Raw genomic sequence first — 14,995 nt, 5'->3', positions numbered from 1 at the left:
TCCTTGACCCGCCAATAGAGAGTGTGCCTCTCCTCGGCCAGGAGCTCCACTGGGGGAGAACCGACCAGGGAGGTCGCCGCCATATGTGATACGGTGCGGTAACCTTTGGCCGCCCTCACTGCCACAGGCCGCGTGGCCTGGCCAACAGGTTCCTGTTGCGGCCGATGGCTAGCAATCGAGGCGCCCCGTAGAGGGCGACCGAGTTCACAATACCCACATATAGGCGGGGAGCCCGCCGTCCAGGCCCTCGGCGATCGGAGCATGTCCGAAGTCACAAGGGGTGTAATGAACGGGTGCCTCAGGGACGGGGTCTTCCCCCTAGAGTGGAGGAGGTGGAGACCAAATTGGTCCTCCTCCCGAAGGTGAGCAAGACACCCGATGGACCGCCAGCCTACAGGCCGATTTGCCTGCTGGACGAGGCGGGCAAGATGCTCGAGCGCATCGTTGCGGATCGCCTCGTCCAGCATCTGTTCTCAAGTGGGCCGGACCTCCACAACAGGCAATACGGGTTCAGGCCCGGACGATCGACGCTGGACGCGATCCAGCACGTCCTGGACCTGACCCGGGACTTGTGCCGTCGTGGAGGAGAGGGGCGGGGTGTTGTTGGCGATATCGTTGGATATCACCAATGCCTTCAACATCTTGCCGTGGCCGGAGATTGGGCGGGCGCTCGAGCACCATCGAGTGCCTGCCTATCTCTGGCGCATCCTCGCGGCCTATTTTGGAGGCAGGGACCTCGCCTATCCGGTTCAAGGCGAGGTCCAGGGCTGACGGTTGATGGACCGCGGTGTCTAGCAGGGGTCCGTTTTGGGCCCCCTGCTATGGGACATCGCGTTCGACAGGGTGTTGTGTTCGCCCCTCCCCCCCGACTGCCACGTCATCTGCTACGCGAATGACACTCTGGTGGTTGCCGGGGGGGAGATCTGGCGGCAGGCCCGCCTCAATGCGGAGATGGCCCTGGCGACGGTGGCGGGCACTATTAGCGATCTGGATCTGAAGGTTGCGCCCCACAAGACGGAGGCCGTCTACTTCCACGACGGCAGCCGCGGGGCGCCACCGGAGAACCGACTCATGGTGGACGGAGTCCGCGTCCACGTCGGGCCCACGATAAAGTATCTGGACCTGACGTTGGACGGCCGGTGGGACTTCAGGGCCCACTTTAGGAACCTGGCCCCCCGGGTCAGGAAGGCAGCCCTGGCACTCGCCAGGCTGATGCAGATCCAGAGGGACCGGGTTGGCATGCTCGCCGCCTATACGTCGGAGTGGTCCTGTCGATCGCCCTCTATTGGGCGCCAATATGGGTGCCTCAGCTGCTGGCCACCGCCCAAGGCAAAAACCTCATGCGCCAGGCGCTGAGGGCGGTGGCCATGAGGGCGATCCGAGGGTTCCGCTCCGTGGCGTACATGGCGGCGACGACCCTGGTCGGCTCCCCCCCAGTGGAGCTCCTTGCGGAAGAAAGGTGCATCCTGTATTGGAGAAACAAGGAGTTCCGCGAAAGGGGGGAGGCAACGACCGGGGAGCTGAGGGCCCTGAGGTCTCAGGTGGTTGCCCGGACTCTGCAGCGGTGGAAGGACGCGATGTCCGCCCCGCAGGAGTTCGGGCGACTAACGACGACGGCCGTCCGCCCCTGCCTGGCGGAATTCGCGGAGGGGGTGGCAGGAGGGGGCGCGGACTCACGTTTCATCTGGTGCAGGTGATGACCGGCCTCCTCTTCCCTCGTTGGAGGAGAGAACGGCGTATCCTCCCCTCTAGTCACCGTACCTTCCCCTACTGGAGGTATCGGCACGGTCTTCCTTTCGTCCTTCGCAGAAGGAGGGCACTCTCAATCCCTCCATTGGTTCCCGGTCCAGCTGGCCTCTTCCTCGCCTGACTCCTCCTCTTCTCTCGGCTCGTCAGGGGCCTGCATGCCAGACCACCGATCTTGTGGTCCGCTCTCCTGCCCACGTCCGCACACACCGGGCAGTGAGCCATTGCTGCCTTACACTGTGTGGCACGATGGCTAGATAACAAATATCGCTGCGGTCGACGGCATTGTTGCACCGCCCGCGCACATGCCCCTGCTCCAGACACCTGTAACAGAAGGTCGCGCGAGCGGGCAACGCCGTCACCCCGACGCAGGTCCAGCTAATCCGGACCCGCTTTTCCGCAGCGGCCTTAGAGGCCGCTGCGGTCGGACACCGCACCACTACTGTGGCTGTTCCCCGCTGGGTAAAGTTAATCTCGCCCACGAACACCTCCGCGGACAAGCACCCCCCAACGAGGGCCATGGCGGCCGCCACCTCCTCGGTCCCTACCGTCAAATCTAGGCCGGTGAGACGCAACGACGTCATCATCACCGGCCTCTGGATTCGGTAGTCGGGGCCCTTCTCCGCCGCCAGCTTATGGAGCTCATCTGCAAGCCGGTCGGCGGTGGCCCCCGAGTTGAGGCCAGGAACCTCAACTAACAAAGCCCCAGTTCAGGCCGTACTAATTTTTAGGGCCCCAGTAATGCCCACGTCTTCTGGTTTTATCCGGTGCCTGGCCTCAACCATGAAATTCTTGTATTCATCTTTGGGGCAGGTGATTGTGACGGCCGCCGTCTTGGGCGGCTTCGGCTTCACCGCCGCGGCTGCCGTGCCCTTCCTCCTGGGACCGGGGGTCGGTTGGGGAGAGGGTGGTGGTCCTCTCCTCTTCCCCTCCTGCTTCTGTTTCCTCCTCTCCTTTCTACCGACCACTTTGCTCCAAGTTCCCAACCCTACAACATTGGAGACTTGGAGGTTAGTCGTGAGGGGGATTACCTGGGAGCTTTCCATTAGGGCTGTTGTTCGGCCCCTCCTCTCTCCCCCTTGGGCTTCCCCTTCTCCTGATCCGTGACCTGGTCCTTACTGCTTGCTTCTCGGCCCTTCCCTCTGCCCGCTCCAAGGGGATCATCCTTTGCTGCTCGTGATGGTGCCGCCCCGGCCCCTCCTTGGTCTGATGTGACCGATTGCCCGGGCACCTCCCTCCTCTGTACCTAGAGCTCCTTCTCCAGCTGCTCTCCTTTCCTTCTCTCCGCCTGCCTCCTCCTCTGGTCCCTCCTTTTCTCGGCGGAGGTTCTCTTCCTCTCCTTTGCTAGCCTCCTGCTCAGCTCCGCACCCCCTCCCCAGCCGGGAGGGTAGGTACCCCCCTTCCGAGGGAGCCACCGCCCCCCCAGCCGAAGGGGTCGGAGCAGGGGTCGAAGAAACAAGTGCCCGCGTGAGCTCCTCTACGCTCGGCACTCATGATCTTCTGTCGGCCTGGATCTTCCCCCGACAATCGAAGAGATACTCTATCCCTCTTGAGAGGACCCTAAACGCCTCCTTTCCTTCTGGCTTCAGGTTAAGATGCGCAAGATCATCCTCCAATTCCTTCCGCACCCCTTGTATAGGGGGCCTAAAGACTGGAGGGGGGCGTCCGCCGGCATATGTCGTCGTACGACGGGATCACGCCGGTGGGGCCCCCTTTGTCCGCCTCCCCCGCTTAGTTTGAGCTGTCCAGCGTCCTCCGCTGGGCCACCTTCCTCTTCTTCTTCCTCGACGGGCCCGCAGGTACCATTTCCTCTTTCGCCGAAGTTCCACCAGCTGCTTCGGCGTAGGTCTTACTAACGCCCTGCTTCATAGCTGACTTGCCAGCCATTATCCCCCCGGCCCTAATCTTCTCCTCAAGCTCCCTCTTCTCAATTCCGAGGGTCCTAACCTGGTCTCGGAGCCCCTCCATCTCTCTGTTCATCTCAGAGATAGCTCCTTCTTCCCTTTCTATCATCGCTACCCTCGCAATGAGGTGACCATGACCGCCTCCGTGACATCCATGGCCCTTTTTATCAGGCCAATAAACGTCCCCTTAAGGATGTTCGACCTTTTAGCGACGAGCCTCACTACCCCAATGGTTCGGCTCGCCTCCGCAGCCAGCTCCGCCGCTCTGGTTTCCCTCAAAAGCTCCATCGAGGCGGGGTCCTTGTAGACTTTCTCGATAGGACGCACATCCTTTAGAGATCGAAGGGGACCTACCGAGAAGGTCCCTGGTCTCCTTCTCGAGGCGAGCTTCTTTTTCCGTCTTCTTCCTTATATCCTCCTGCTCTTTTTGAGCTGGAGGCCCACCCCCAGACCTGTCGTAGCCGGTCTCCCTCATGTCTCCTTTTTAATGAGCGTAGGAGTCGGCTCCGATCGTACCTCAACCGATACGACCGAGCTCCCGCTCGTTTCCTCCCTTCTCCTCTTTTCCCCGCATTGGTGATAGATGGTGTTGGCCACTTTATTTTTGGCGACGGCAGGCTTAGGCTCGTTGTTTGTGACCTCGTTGTTTTTGGTCTTTTTCGATACGAACCTGCCCGTCAGCCTGTCCCCTACAGGGATTTTGGAACCGTGTGACAGGATAACGTCCGAAAAGACCGTTGGTTTTTTGACGGTTTCTTCCTTACCCGATTCCGCGTTCGTGCTCGCGATACTCCCCCTCTTACTCGAGAGGGGGCCTGGTCTCACGAATTCCGGCGTCGTCTCGGGGAGGTTTTCCCTCGTCCCAGGGACCGGACACGATCCCTCGGTGGGTGGCCGCTCCATAGTGATACGGGAGCTCACCTCCCCCTTCTCCCGGTGGAGGGAGTGTTTCCCGACTAGCGGGGTTCGTCTTCCACTCTGTGTGGCCGCCCTTTTTGCATCTTAACACGAGGGTTCACATGGCGAACTCCTCGGTAGGAGTCACCCTTTCGACGTTGTTATGTCGGGGTTCTTTCTCCATCGCTGAACGGTCGCCTGTTCCTACGTTCGCGCAGGCTCGCCTGGCCAGTCCCGCGGTCGGAACGGCCATTTCGACCTCTACTGTCGCCCTCCGGGACATAATCAGGGTCCGACCCCTCTGAAGAGGGGGAGCCCTTATCCCAAGGAGAGCGACTCCTATTGCTGGAATAGGAGTCTTCGTTTCCAGTGTCCGGCCCGTCGTTGATTGACGACATGGTGGGGGTCGGGTCCACACCCCCGCCACGATGCCTCGCAGTAATCCTGTCAGTACAGGTGCCTGCGGTGCACCCCTGTACCTGCCCGTCGTTTGATGACGACATAGGGAGAGCCGGGACACTACCCTCCCCACGCCGGTTCTCGGGTCCGAATATTGAGATATTCTAAGCAGGAGTCATAATAAAACCATATAGTGCCGGATTGTTACGAGCCCGGCCCACTCGGATTTGAATTCGGTGTTTTTCTTCCCCTAGACCGGCTGCCTTCACCAGGCTAACGAGCCCGCTCCGCCCGCGCTGTGGGAACCTTTGGATAGCATAAGTGCTATCCTCCAGTTCCTAGATAAAACCTGGAGGCAGCTGCCCATCCAGGAGTATTATGGACGCTCTTAGTCTGGCCCCTCCGTACAGACCACTCCGGCATGGTAGGATCTGCCGGGGGCCGAAGCCCCCGCCGGCACAGCTCTCTACTTCATTAGCACACAATCCCCCTCACCACGACAAGGTGACGCCCACGAGAGGGCCTGGTACCACCCCTTGTTGTTCTGGGGCGGGGATGACATACGGGCCTATGGGCCCTCATTTACTGGGAAAAGGCTCGCCATGACCTGTTGTAAGAACCGGGAGTTCTTACAACAGGTCTCCGTAAGCGACGTAAGCGTCTCCATGAGTGGGGGCGCCCATGGTTTCAGTTTCTGCGTCACCATTCTATCCGGGCGCCCCCACGGATCCGCATCCAACGAGAGGAGGAGGGTATCCCACCCTTTTCCTCTGGCCGCCCAAATCGCGTCCTGCAGGGAGGCCGCCGCCAGGCAGAACTCGCCCTTCGGGCGGCCAGAATGACCTCGGGGTCAGAATCAGGGTTATTTTTAACCCGTCTAAAGGTCCGCCTGAGGTAGACCGACTTTCGCCTAAGATCGGCGATAGCATCGGTCCATCATCAGGCGGACTTTTTTGGGCAGGACCTGACTCTGGGCATGGCTACATCGCACGCATGTGCGATTGTTTCCATGATATCCATGATCTCAGAGTCAAGATCTTGCCCTACCATCTGTTGTGACCAGGTAGCAGCCTCCAGGGAGATTTCGAGAGCTTCCCTGTCAAGCTAGTTTAGGGCCCATCGCCCCGGTCGGGGTTCCTTATTCCGACATTGGGGCCGCAGGCTTTCAGGAGTGACGGACAACTCCATTTTAATAATGAAATGTTCAGAAAGAGTCTCACGCTCGTCCGCCACCCTCCAAGACCGTAACCGCCTCAAGGCCGCAGGACAAGCCTACGTAAGATCAATGATCGATTCCCCCTGCGGCCCCGCGAACGTTGACTTGTTCCCTTCGTTTAGCAGGTGCAACTCCAGGCCCGCAGTCCAGTCTTGTACCTCCTCCCCTCGCCTGTCACCCCGCCGGGAACCCCACAACTCCGATTTCGCATTAAAGTCCCCGGCGATGATGACAGGCTCAGGGAGGTACCGCGACGCGGCCCTCCCTGTCTTGGAGCATGGACTTAAAGTTCTGCAAGTCCAGGCTCTTTGTTGAGGGGAGGTAGACCCCGACCACAATCAGGGCTCCCCACCTGGCCACAACAAACCGCCTCCCACTACTCAGCCGGGTAGCAGGAGGTGAGTTTCCACTTGCCCTCCATACTATTGCGACGGAGCCCTGATCGTCCTCGAACCACCTAGAGTGGTTTCTGGGGACTCTATAGAGCTCCGCCGCTCTATATTCTGAGTCCCGCATCGCGCTCTACCATGGTATGCTCGAAGAGCGGCATGGCCTGGCGAGCGCGGTGCAGGTTGGATTGGAATAGGCTTGTGTCCATTATAAGTGGATGAGTAATTTTTCTACCGGCTCCTCCCCGTCCTCACTCCCGCTTTCCTCTATCTGCCGAGAACGTTTCTCCCCTCTTCTCTCCACCTCCATTTCTTCAGTCTCCTCTTGTGGTATCACTGCGGAGGAGGCTGGATCCACCGAATTCAGTGGAAGTGATAAGGGCTCCTCAGCCTTCTCTTTTTCCTTCGCATCCACAAGAGGGGAGGGGGTGCGGGTGGCACCGGTGCGGATGCCCCCGTTTCCCTCCCCTCAACCCTCTTTTCTTTTCTCCTTTCTTTGGGGGGTGACACGCTGGTCACCCGATATGATGGCCTGCTGGTTGTCCCGCCTCGGCACAAAGTTGACATCTTGCCGAGGCAGTATAATCACGGGCCAAATGTCCCGTTGCACCACACCTGTAAGTACAGTTTGACCTTTTATCGGCTCCACCGTTTTGTTGTATATGTTCTCTTTCCAGGCACCTATAACTTTGCAACGGTCTTGCTTTTAGAAGGTCCACCCTCACCTGCATCCAATCTATGGACAGTTTCCCCCTTTCTATCACTTTTTTCGCGGCTATTAGGGGACATCTGATCCACAGGGATCTGGAACCGGGCGATATGGCTCTTATTTTCCCTGTTTGGATTTCGGCCACTTCATACCCACCAACCTTCGCCACACATTCCGCAGCCTCCTTCTCCGTGCTGGAGATCTCTAGGCCCCTGAGCCGAATCTCCCTCATCTTCTGCGGGCGATTGATTCTGACTTTGTCAGTCAGCACCTCTCTCAATTTACCCACCAGTATGCTTGCGCGTTTCTGTCCTCTCCAGGGATCTCCAAGATCGGTGGCACCCTGCCTCGTTCTGATCCTGGAGATCCCTAGGCCATCTATATTTATTTTATCTTTGGCCTCCGTTAAAAATTCCTTATAATTTCCCTTTTCCGCGATGATGCCGTAGTGTTGGGGACCTTTCTCTTGGTTTTCTTACCAGTGCTCCCTCCTTTATTTTACCCCCTTTGCAGGTCCGTTAGGAAGCTGTCTCTCTTTCTCTTCCTTCTTCTCCTTCTGTTTTTCCTTGCGCTCTACCACCTTGGCCCAGGTATCCTGAGGCGCAGGATTGGCCCTCATTGGCCTTTGTGGTAGGGGCGGATCATCCTCCTTGGGTGGTGGGGTCTTGGCCTGTTGTTTCAGTCCCTGCTTCTCCACCATTGGCCGATTGCCTGTTATCCCCTTTTCCCCCTTTTTCTTTTTTTTCTTCCCTTTCCCATTGGATCCCTGTGATGAGATCTTCCCCGCTAGTTCCTTTTCCGTCTGACCCTAGTTTTCCGTCTTCTTCTTCCGTGTCCACTGGTCCATGGCATGGAAGACAATGGAGGTTATCCTCTCTTCCACAGTTTCCTCCTTTTTGCCCACTGGTGGATTGTTCCTCTCAATCCTATACTTTGTGCTGATGGGTACATCTTCTCTTATTTTTGGGCCTATGCCACCTTTTCCACCAACTCCACCAACTCCTTCTCTTCATTATTGATAGGATGTACCTTACCCGGCCTTATCAGTCCGGGCTGGACCTCAATCGCCCCTATCAGCATGGATTCCTCCTCGTCGGTATCCGCAGATGGAGGTGGAATTGACATACCCAGCGTTTCTCTCCTCCTTTCCTCTTCCTTTACGTATACCGTGGGCAAGGGGGTCATCGCCGTTGGCGGCGACGCCCCCTTTATACCGTGATGCACGTTTCCTGGACACGGCTGGGGCGAGGAGGACACCGTCGTTGACGGCGGTATCTCCTTTACACACTGACGTGTTCCTCCTTTGTATCGGAGGCGGGGGGGACACTATCCTCGATGACGGTGCCCCCCTTATACTCTGCAGCACACTTCTCAACTCCTCTACTTCCTTTTCCATTATTTCCTGCGAGGCATGGAGCAGCTGGTATTCTTCTCTGAGATCCTCCAGGATGTCCATGGTCTCCCCATTTTGGCCAATGGCCATTATCTTTTCCATTAGCGTCGTTCCCGCTGTAATTGCCGCCGACGCATCCCGCAAGACCTTGACGTGGGTCCCCTTCAGGTTCCTGGAACGGGTGGAGAATCCCAAGATTTTCATGGACCCCTCCAGGACCGAGGCGGCCACCTGCCTGAATGGGGCCTTTTCCAAGTGCTCAGTCAACCTGCGTACCTCCGCCTTGTATTTTTTGTTCTGAGTACAGTCATGGAAAATTTATTTCGGGCTTTCCAAGTCCTTCAGCAGATTTTCCTCCCTCCTCTTTTTCAGAAAGCTCTGCTTTTTTGCTTGGAAGGCCAGCTTACTTTTGTATTCGCCCGTGGTTTCGGGCCTTCCCCTTCCTCGAGTTACCTATTTCTCGAATATTTCCTCGTCCGTTTCCCCGTTAGATTTTCTGGGGATACTCCACTTGTCTTCAATGGGGTCCACTCAATCCGTGGATACCGTCTCGGACGATGACTCGATCTCCAACAAGGGCGATCTCGACCGGGATCTCGATCTTTGGAAGGCCGCATTACGACGAGAGGTGGCACTACGGAGTCCCTCTCTCCTCGTCAGTCCGCTAGTGCTCAGCTGACCTTCGAGGAACTTGTCTCCCTCTTCCTTCCTGTTGGAGTCGCGGGTAGACTCCAGGTTGCTCTTGTCCGTGTCCTTTGCCAGGGTCGTTTTATCATAATCCAGGTCCGTGGAATCGATAGAAAAGTCAGTTATTTTTGGGTTGAACCCCACAACTCCGTACGGCTCCGCTGCCCGGGCATGCCCGCATCGCCCCTTGAAGGGGGAGCTTCCGAGTTCCCCCAGAGGAGCAGCATATGGCTTGGGCCGACGGAAAAAGCATCACCGGCACTGGCCTCCCGCCTCCTACACACGCCCTGACCACCATTACTGGTGGCCAGGCCGTTTTCGGGGTTCCCGTGCCTCCGACAACACGGGCACGGTACGGAGCGCCGCCACGCGGGGGGCCCCATGGAAGGAGGTAGTTCACCGGTTTCGCACCCCACCGGGAACGCTTCCCCCATGGCAGCCAGCGTGCTCGCGCCGCCCGAGGGTCTTTTAGGGCGATGCGATCGCATTCCCTCGGGCACAGCACACAGGGGTTCCGGCCCCGACATAGGAATACGTCCGAGCGGCCCGGAACACCCCTCCACTCCCCGGGTAGCATGGGGCAAGCACTCATGGTGTGGAAACCCTGGTGTGGGTTTCTCTTTCCGCCTGGCTAAAGCCGGACGGGTAAGAGAAAGCGGGGAGGTCCACCTTCTTTGCTGCCGAAGCACCGGCGTGCAATGCCTCCAAAGGTGGGGCCTTCCCCTCTTCGCCCTAGGGTGCCTCGACCCCGACCTCGGAGTAAGTTCAAGCGGCCCGAGACACCCCTCCACCCCCCGGGTACCATGGGGGTAATTCCCCATGGCGTGCAGACCCGGGTGTGGGGTCCTCCATCTGCCCAGTCGTGGCTGAGGCGGATGAGGGAGAGAGGTCTTCCCTTTTTCTGCTGCCGGAGCACCGGCGTGCAATGCCTCCAAGGGTGAGACCTCTCAGGACGTGCTAGGGCACTCCGGCCCCGACCTCGGAAACGTCCGTGCGGCCCGGAGTACCCCTCCGCATCCCAGGCACCATGGGGGGAGGACCCCCATGGGGTGGAGCCCTGGGTGCGGGTACGTCCCTCCACCTCCGATTCGTCCATAACGGACAGATTGGGGTAGGTAAGGGGGGGTCCTCCATCTTCGGCTGCCGGAGCACCGGCGTGCAATGCCTCAGAGAGAGGGGTCCCCTTCCCGAAGCGAGTGCTGAGGAGATTATCACCCCTTTCGGCTGCCGGAGCACCGGTGTGCAATGCCTCCAGGGGTGATAGTCTCCTCCCACTCGCTTCATGACCAGTCTGGTTACAGATTTTTATAAACCTTTACTAACTTTTATTAACCTTTTTTGTGACGAGGAGGAAATGCATCATGAATACCCAGACCCTCGGAGAAGGGTCTGGAGTTATGCCGGACTCCTACTGGCTGAAATCTCTCCGGGTGGCACTGCGAAGGGACTTGTCTTGGTGCCCCGGAGCTTACGTAACTGCTATCGGGGCCCCGAGTCCAGACTGTTAGACTGTCGTCTTTCCCCGAGGGGCAGAGGGATGGGGAAGCGAGCCGAGGCTCTTCTTCAACCACTGCTCTCCCTCCATCCTTCACGCCTCGTCTATGTGGTTGGGAAGTGGGAAGGCCAAGGGGCCCGCTTTAACCACCGTTCCCAGCCAAACGGGGCGCCGCCTTGGTGTTATGCGACTAGGTAGGCCACCGCCACCTAGTCGCTCCTTCGTATCTCTCACTGCCGCACTTGCTGAGAGCAATGTGCGGGAGCGAGGAGATGTGGGATGCAGCGGCCTCTTTCGCCGGGACGTTATGTCCTCTAAGGAGGCTGTCGAGTGAGAGCGCCGACTACCCCGTCGCAAGGAGCGACGGAGAAGGCGGCGCTCCCCAGGGGTAAGGAACGGGCCCGAGGTGGCGCCGGCCGAGAAGGAGAGGCCACCGGCCGCCGCCTCTTCGGCCACCTCGGGCCTGCCTTCGACGTACCGATGGGAATGGGTAGGAGAGGAGGTAAACCCTCTCGCCCACTTCGGGCGTCGGTGATGGCAGGGAGAAGTGGAGCGAGGACCGTTTGGGGCCTGGCCTCGCTCCCCCCTATCCACTCAGTAGGAAAGGGGAAGGCGGGGGTGAGGAGGCAGGGCTAATGTTCCCTCCCTCGTGATTAACACCGGAAGGCCAACCCGGCCGGACAACCGACCGGGACACCGCGCTCTTGATTCCAAATCTGGGATGGGGGCGATACTTGGGCGTGGAGCTCCTTGAGAGCCTTGGGGTTGGGATGTCGGGGAGGGATGCAGGCGTAGTTCTCCTGACTCCTTCCACCATGGTCCGAGCGGTCGGTACCCTGCAGGGATTTTAGTCGGTAGAAGTCCGACATAACCTCCGCCCTCCCCAAAAGGGCGGGGGTATCCATGAGGATTTCTCCTGCGTGACAAAAAATAGTCGCTCCTTCGTTCGGAGGGCTGGCTGGGTTTCCGGGAATTCCCGCTCGGAACTCCAGCCTCCTGCCTGGCAGTTACGGGAGGAAGAATCGAGTTCTCTTGATGCCGAGCCTGTTTGCCTATAAAAGGCGAAGAGAGACCAACAAACCCCCTTTTCATACCCACCTTAGTGTGGGTCGGGAAAAGAGGGGAGGTGTTTTACGTGACCTTGTCAGATCAGTTCCCTCCCCTTACCTTCATCCGATCCCCGTTCTGGGGGTCGGCGGGCGACCGGGGGCGGATGGACGGCTGTCCGTCCATGGTCTCCCGGTACTGATGTAGCTTGCAACGAGGTGGTGGTTGCTGCTCTCGTTCTTCGCGTTGCCCCTCCCTCGCGTTCTGCGCTGTAAAGCATGTTGCGGTTGGGGGGCCCTCCTAGGGGGTAATGGTCATGGTGGGGGCGGAGACGGTGGGGGTGGTGGGGGTAGTCCGCCAATTCCCCTCATTGCCTCCTCATCAGTGGAGTCAATGTCGTCTTCGCGACTTGGGGATCTGCGCTCCAATCGGCAGCTTTGCCGCCTACTCTGCCTCCTCCCCCTGCCTGCCGCCCATCGGCGGATTTCTTCCGCAGCCTTCTTCTGTAAGACAACTGACTCATAGAAGGAGGCGAAAATCTCCCATTTCCTCTCATTCGCCAATATTGTGCTTATCACCCTGGGGAGTGAGAGGTCGGGTCTCAGCTCGTTGACCACGACTCCGCGCTCGGCTGTCCACGTCGGCCAATTCTGCAGCGTGTGTTGCGCGGAGTCGTGGTCACCATCGCAATGATGGCATTGCGCTGTACGTTCTTTTTCTATTCGACACAGGTACTCACCGAAGCAGTCATGCCCGGTGAGTACCTGTGTCATTCTGTACGTCAGGGTTCCATGCTCCCTGTCCACTCATGAAACTCGACCTCGCGTCCACAACCCGAGCAACCTCCCGCGATAGTCGATCGTACTTCAGCTCGTCTTTCGGATCGAGCCTCGCTCTCCGATCCACGAGCTGATTGATCTCTTGCGTCAGGCGATCGTAGGCCGGCCTGTGCCGCGGGTTAAGTCCACGGGTGGCCAGAGAGTCACCCAATTTTTTTTGGACCCGTAAAGGTGGTCTAAATACTGCCACTGGAGCGGTGGTATGCTCCGTCATAAAAAGGTCATAATTGTCATTATACGACTTGATAGTCTCACCGACTATCAGGCCTTCGTCCTTCTTACCCTCTTCTTCCGCCGAGCTGGAGGAATCAAGGGGCACGGGTGTCTTCCTCCTCCTTGTCATCCTGACCCTCTTGATTTCACTCGGTCCAATTCGTTCCGACTCCACTGCTGAGGAAATGCCATCCGCAGTCACCTCCGCATATGTCCTCCGCTCTGCTGGAGGTGGGGAAGCAGGAGCACGGGTGGCCCCAGCGGCGGCCTCTCTGGCCACTTTCTGCTCCTCTTGGAGCCGCTGGTTCTCCGCCCTTGGCTCCCGCAGCTCCTCCCGGAGTCGTCCCATCTCGCGATACACCTCCGTGGTAGGCTCCACTGTTCCATCCTGCACCGCTATTCACACGATCAGTGTCGACATGACCACATCGGCAGCCGCCACGGCGCGGTGCAGCAGCGCCACAAACGTCCTTTTCACGGTCTTTGACCTTTGTGCCGTCAGCCGCAAAGCATCCAGCGCGCGGCTCGCCTCAGTAGCCAGTTCCGTCGGTCTGGCGTCCTTTAAAAGCACTCTGGTGGCGGGATCTTTGAAAACTGTAACGAGGCGCAGATGCACCTCGTTACTACCGGCCCGACCGACCACCTGTCGGGCCGAAGAACGGCGCTTTGCGCCACCCTAAAGAATCGAAGACGATCGCGCCGCCGCTATCACGCGCTGCCGCTATCGCGCGCCGCGGCGATCACGCGCTGCCGCTAGCGCGCGCGGCCGCGATCACGCGCCGTCACCGCGCCTCGCGCCGATAGGCGCGCCGCTCGAGCGCCGCCGTATCAATCGTAGCGCGATCAACTATAAAACGGCGGCGATCGAGCTTCTAGACACCAGACCGATCCGTACCGCCGATTTGATCTAGACGCTTGTATGCCGAAAGAGAGAATATCCGGACCGTTTCGCTTTGCCTTCCGCTTTCCGACTACCCGACCGGCGACTAAGAAAACGGGATTGTGCGTCCGCAGTCTCGATCGAGCGTACTCGATACTTGGCCGTCTCCCATCTTCCTGGGCTCGTGCGTGCGCGTGCTCAGTCGAGCGTACTCGACAGACTCTCGCCTTTACCCGCCGCCTTGAGTCAGGGGTTCGTCCGTCGGCGAACTCCGCTGAGCGTACTCAGCCTTTAGGCGATCCGTCTAGCAACCAAGAACCCGGGACGGTGTGTCCGCCGTCTCCGCTGAGTGTCCGCAGCACTTTCCTCCATGAACGTAGGGAAAAGAGAAGGTGCGTACGCCTTCTCTGTCGAGAGTCCTTGGCCCCGACAGACGAAATCATTTTGCGTATCCCGCGACTCGCGTGCGTACGTTCGACCGAGAATCGAAATCTCCGGTCCGGCGACCATTTATACGCGAGCGAGTTCGAGGCGAGTATTGGGCGATTATTGTCCGAGACGCCCAGCGTCGCGAAGCGAGACCGATCACCGCGCCGTTACCGTCGTTACCGTCTACACGCGTCGCGTAATAGGCCCCGCCTTCCGCACGGCCTATCCGTCTGTACGAGCGCTTGTACCGCTCACCGCACCGCACCGTACCGTACCGACGCGCCTTATAGACGCAACCCGCGACTCCGCCTTCGGGGCCGAACTCTTGTATCTCAATAAGCATACAATAAAGCTAAGTTATTTCGATTGCTATTATCAAGTGTCTCGCTGCTTTACTCCTCCTCGAATCCGGACTCCGACGAGCGTTATCCGCGCGAAACGCGTAGCAGCGACCGAACCGCGGAGTTCGACCGTTACAACTTCTTGCGCAGGGTGTTTCTCCTCCTTTCGTCGTGCGAAGGAGGCCCCTCGTCAAGAGGTTCTCCACCTCTACCTCCAGCCGTTTCAATTCCTCCTCCCTCTTTCTTTCTCTCTCCTTCTCTTTCCTTAGGAGGATATCTACTGCTGCACCGATGACTACCGGTCTCCCTTGGGGCCTTTTCTTTCACCAGTTTCGGCACCTCCTTGATGAGGTCCACCAAGGTCCCGGTGTCTGTCGTCTCCCTTTTCCTGGTGCTGCCGTCCGCTACCGG

The 14,995-nt window shown here is 58.8% G+C and overlaps 1 protein-coding gene across 1 annotated transcript; it reads left to right on the top strand.

Annotated features, from left to right (window-relative positions):
* Nucleotides 1-951: 951 nt before the first annotated feature.
* On the top strand, nucleotides 952-2,444 carry LOC112589073 (uncharacterized). Its single transcript, XM_025300980.1, has 3 exons — nucleotides 952-1,233; nucleotides 1,311-1,541; nucleotides 2,379-2,444. Exons 1-3 carry the CDS (start codon nucleotides 952-954, stop codon nucleotides 2,442-2,444), a joined length of 579 nt encoding a protein of 192 aa, XP_025156765.1.
* Nucleotides 2,445-14,995: the final 12,551 nt, after the last annotated feature.

The sequence above is a fragment of the Harpegnathos saltator genome, unplaced genomic scaffold (assembly GCF_003227715.2).
Source record: "Harpegnathos saltator strain DR-91 unplaced genomic scaffold, Hsal_v8.6 scaffold395, whole genome shotgun sequence".
Lineage (NCBI taxonomy): Eukaryota > Metazoa > Arthropoda > Insecta > Hymenoptera > Formicidae > Harpegnathos > Harpegnathos saltator.
Note: the sequence above shows the minus strand (reverse complement) of the source record. Positions and strands in the feature narration are given on the sequence as shown.

What these genes read in the sequence shown, in the direction of transcription:
- LOC112589073 (XM_025300980.1), top strand. Translation starts at nt 952, where the DNA reads ATGGCCCTGGCGACGGTGGCGGGCACTATTAGCGATCTGGATCTGAAG. An exon ending in TGCAGATCCAGAGGGACCGG is followed by an intron (nt 1,234 to 1,310) that starts GTTGGCATGCTC and finishes TGGGTGCCTCAG; the next exon opens with CTGCTGGCCACCGCCCAAGG. An exon ending in TGAGGGCCCTGAGGTCTCAG is followed by an intron (nt 1,542 to 2,378) that starts GTGGTTGCCCGG and finishes CTCCGCCGCCAG; the next exon opens with CTTATGGAGCTCATCTGCAA.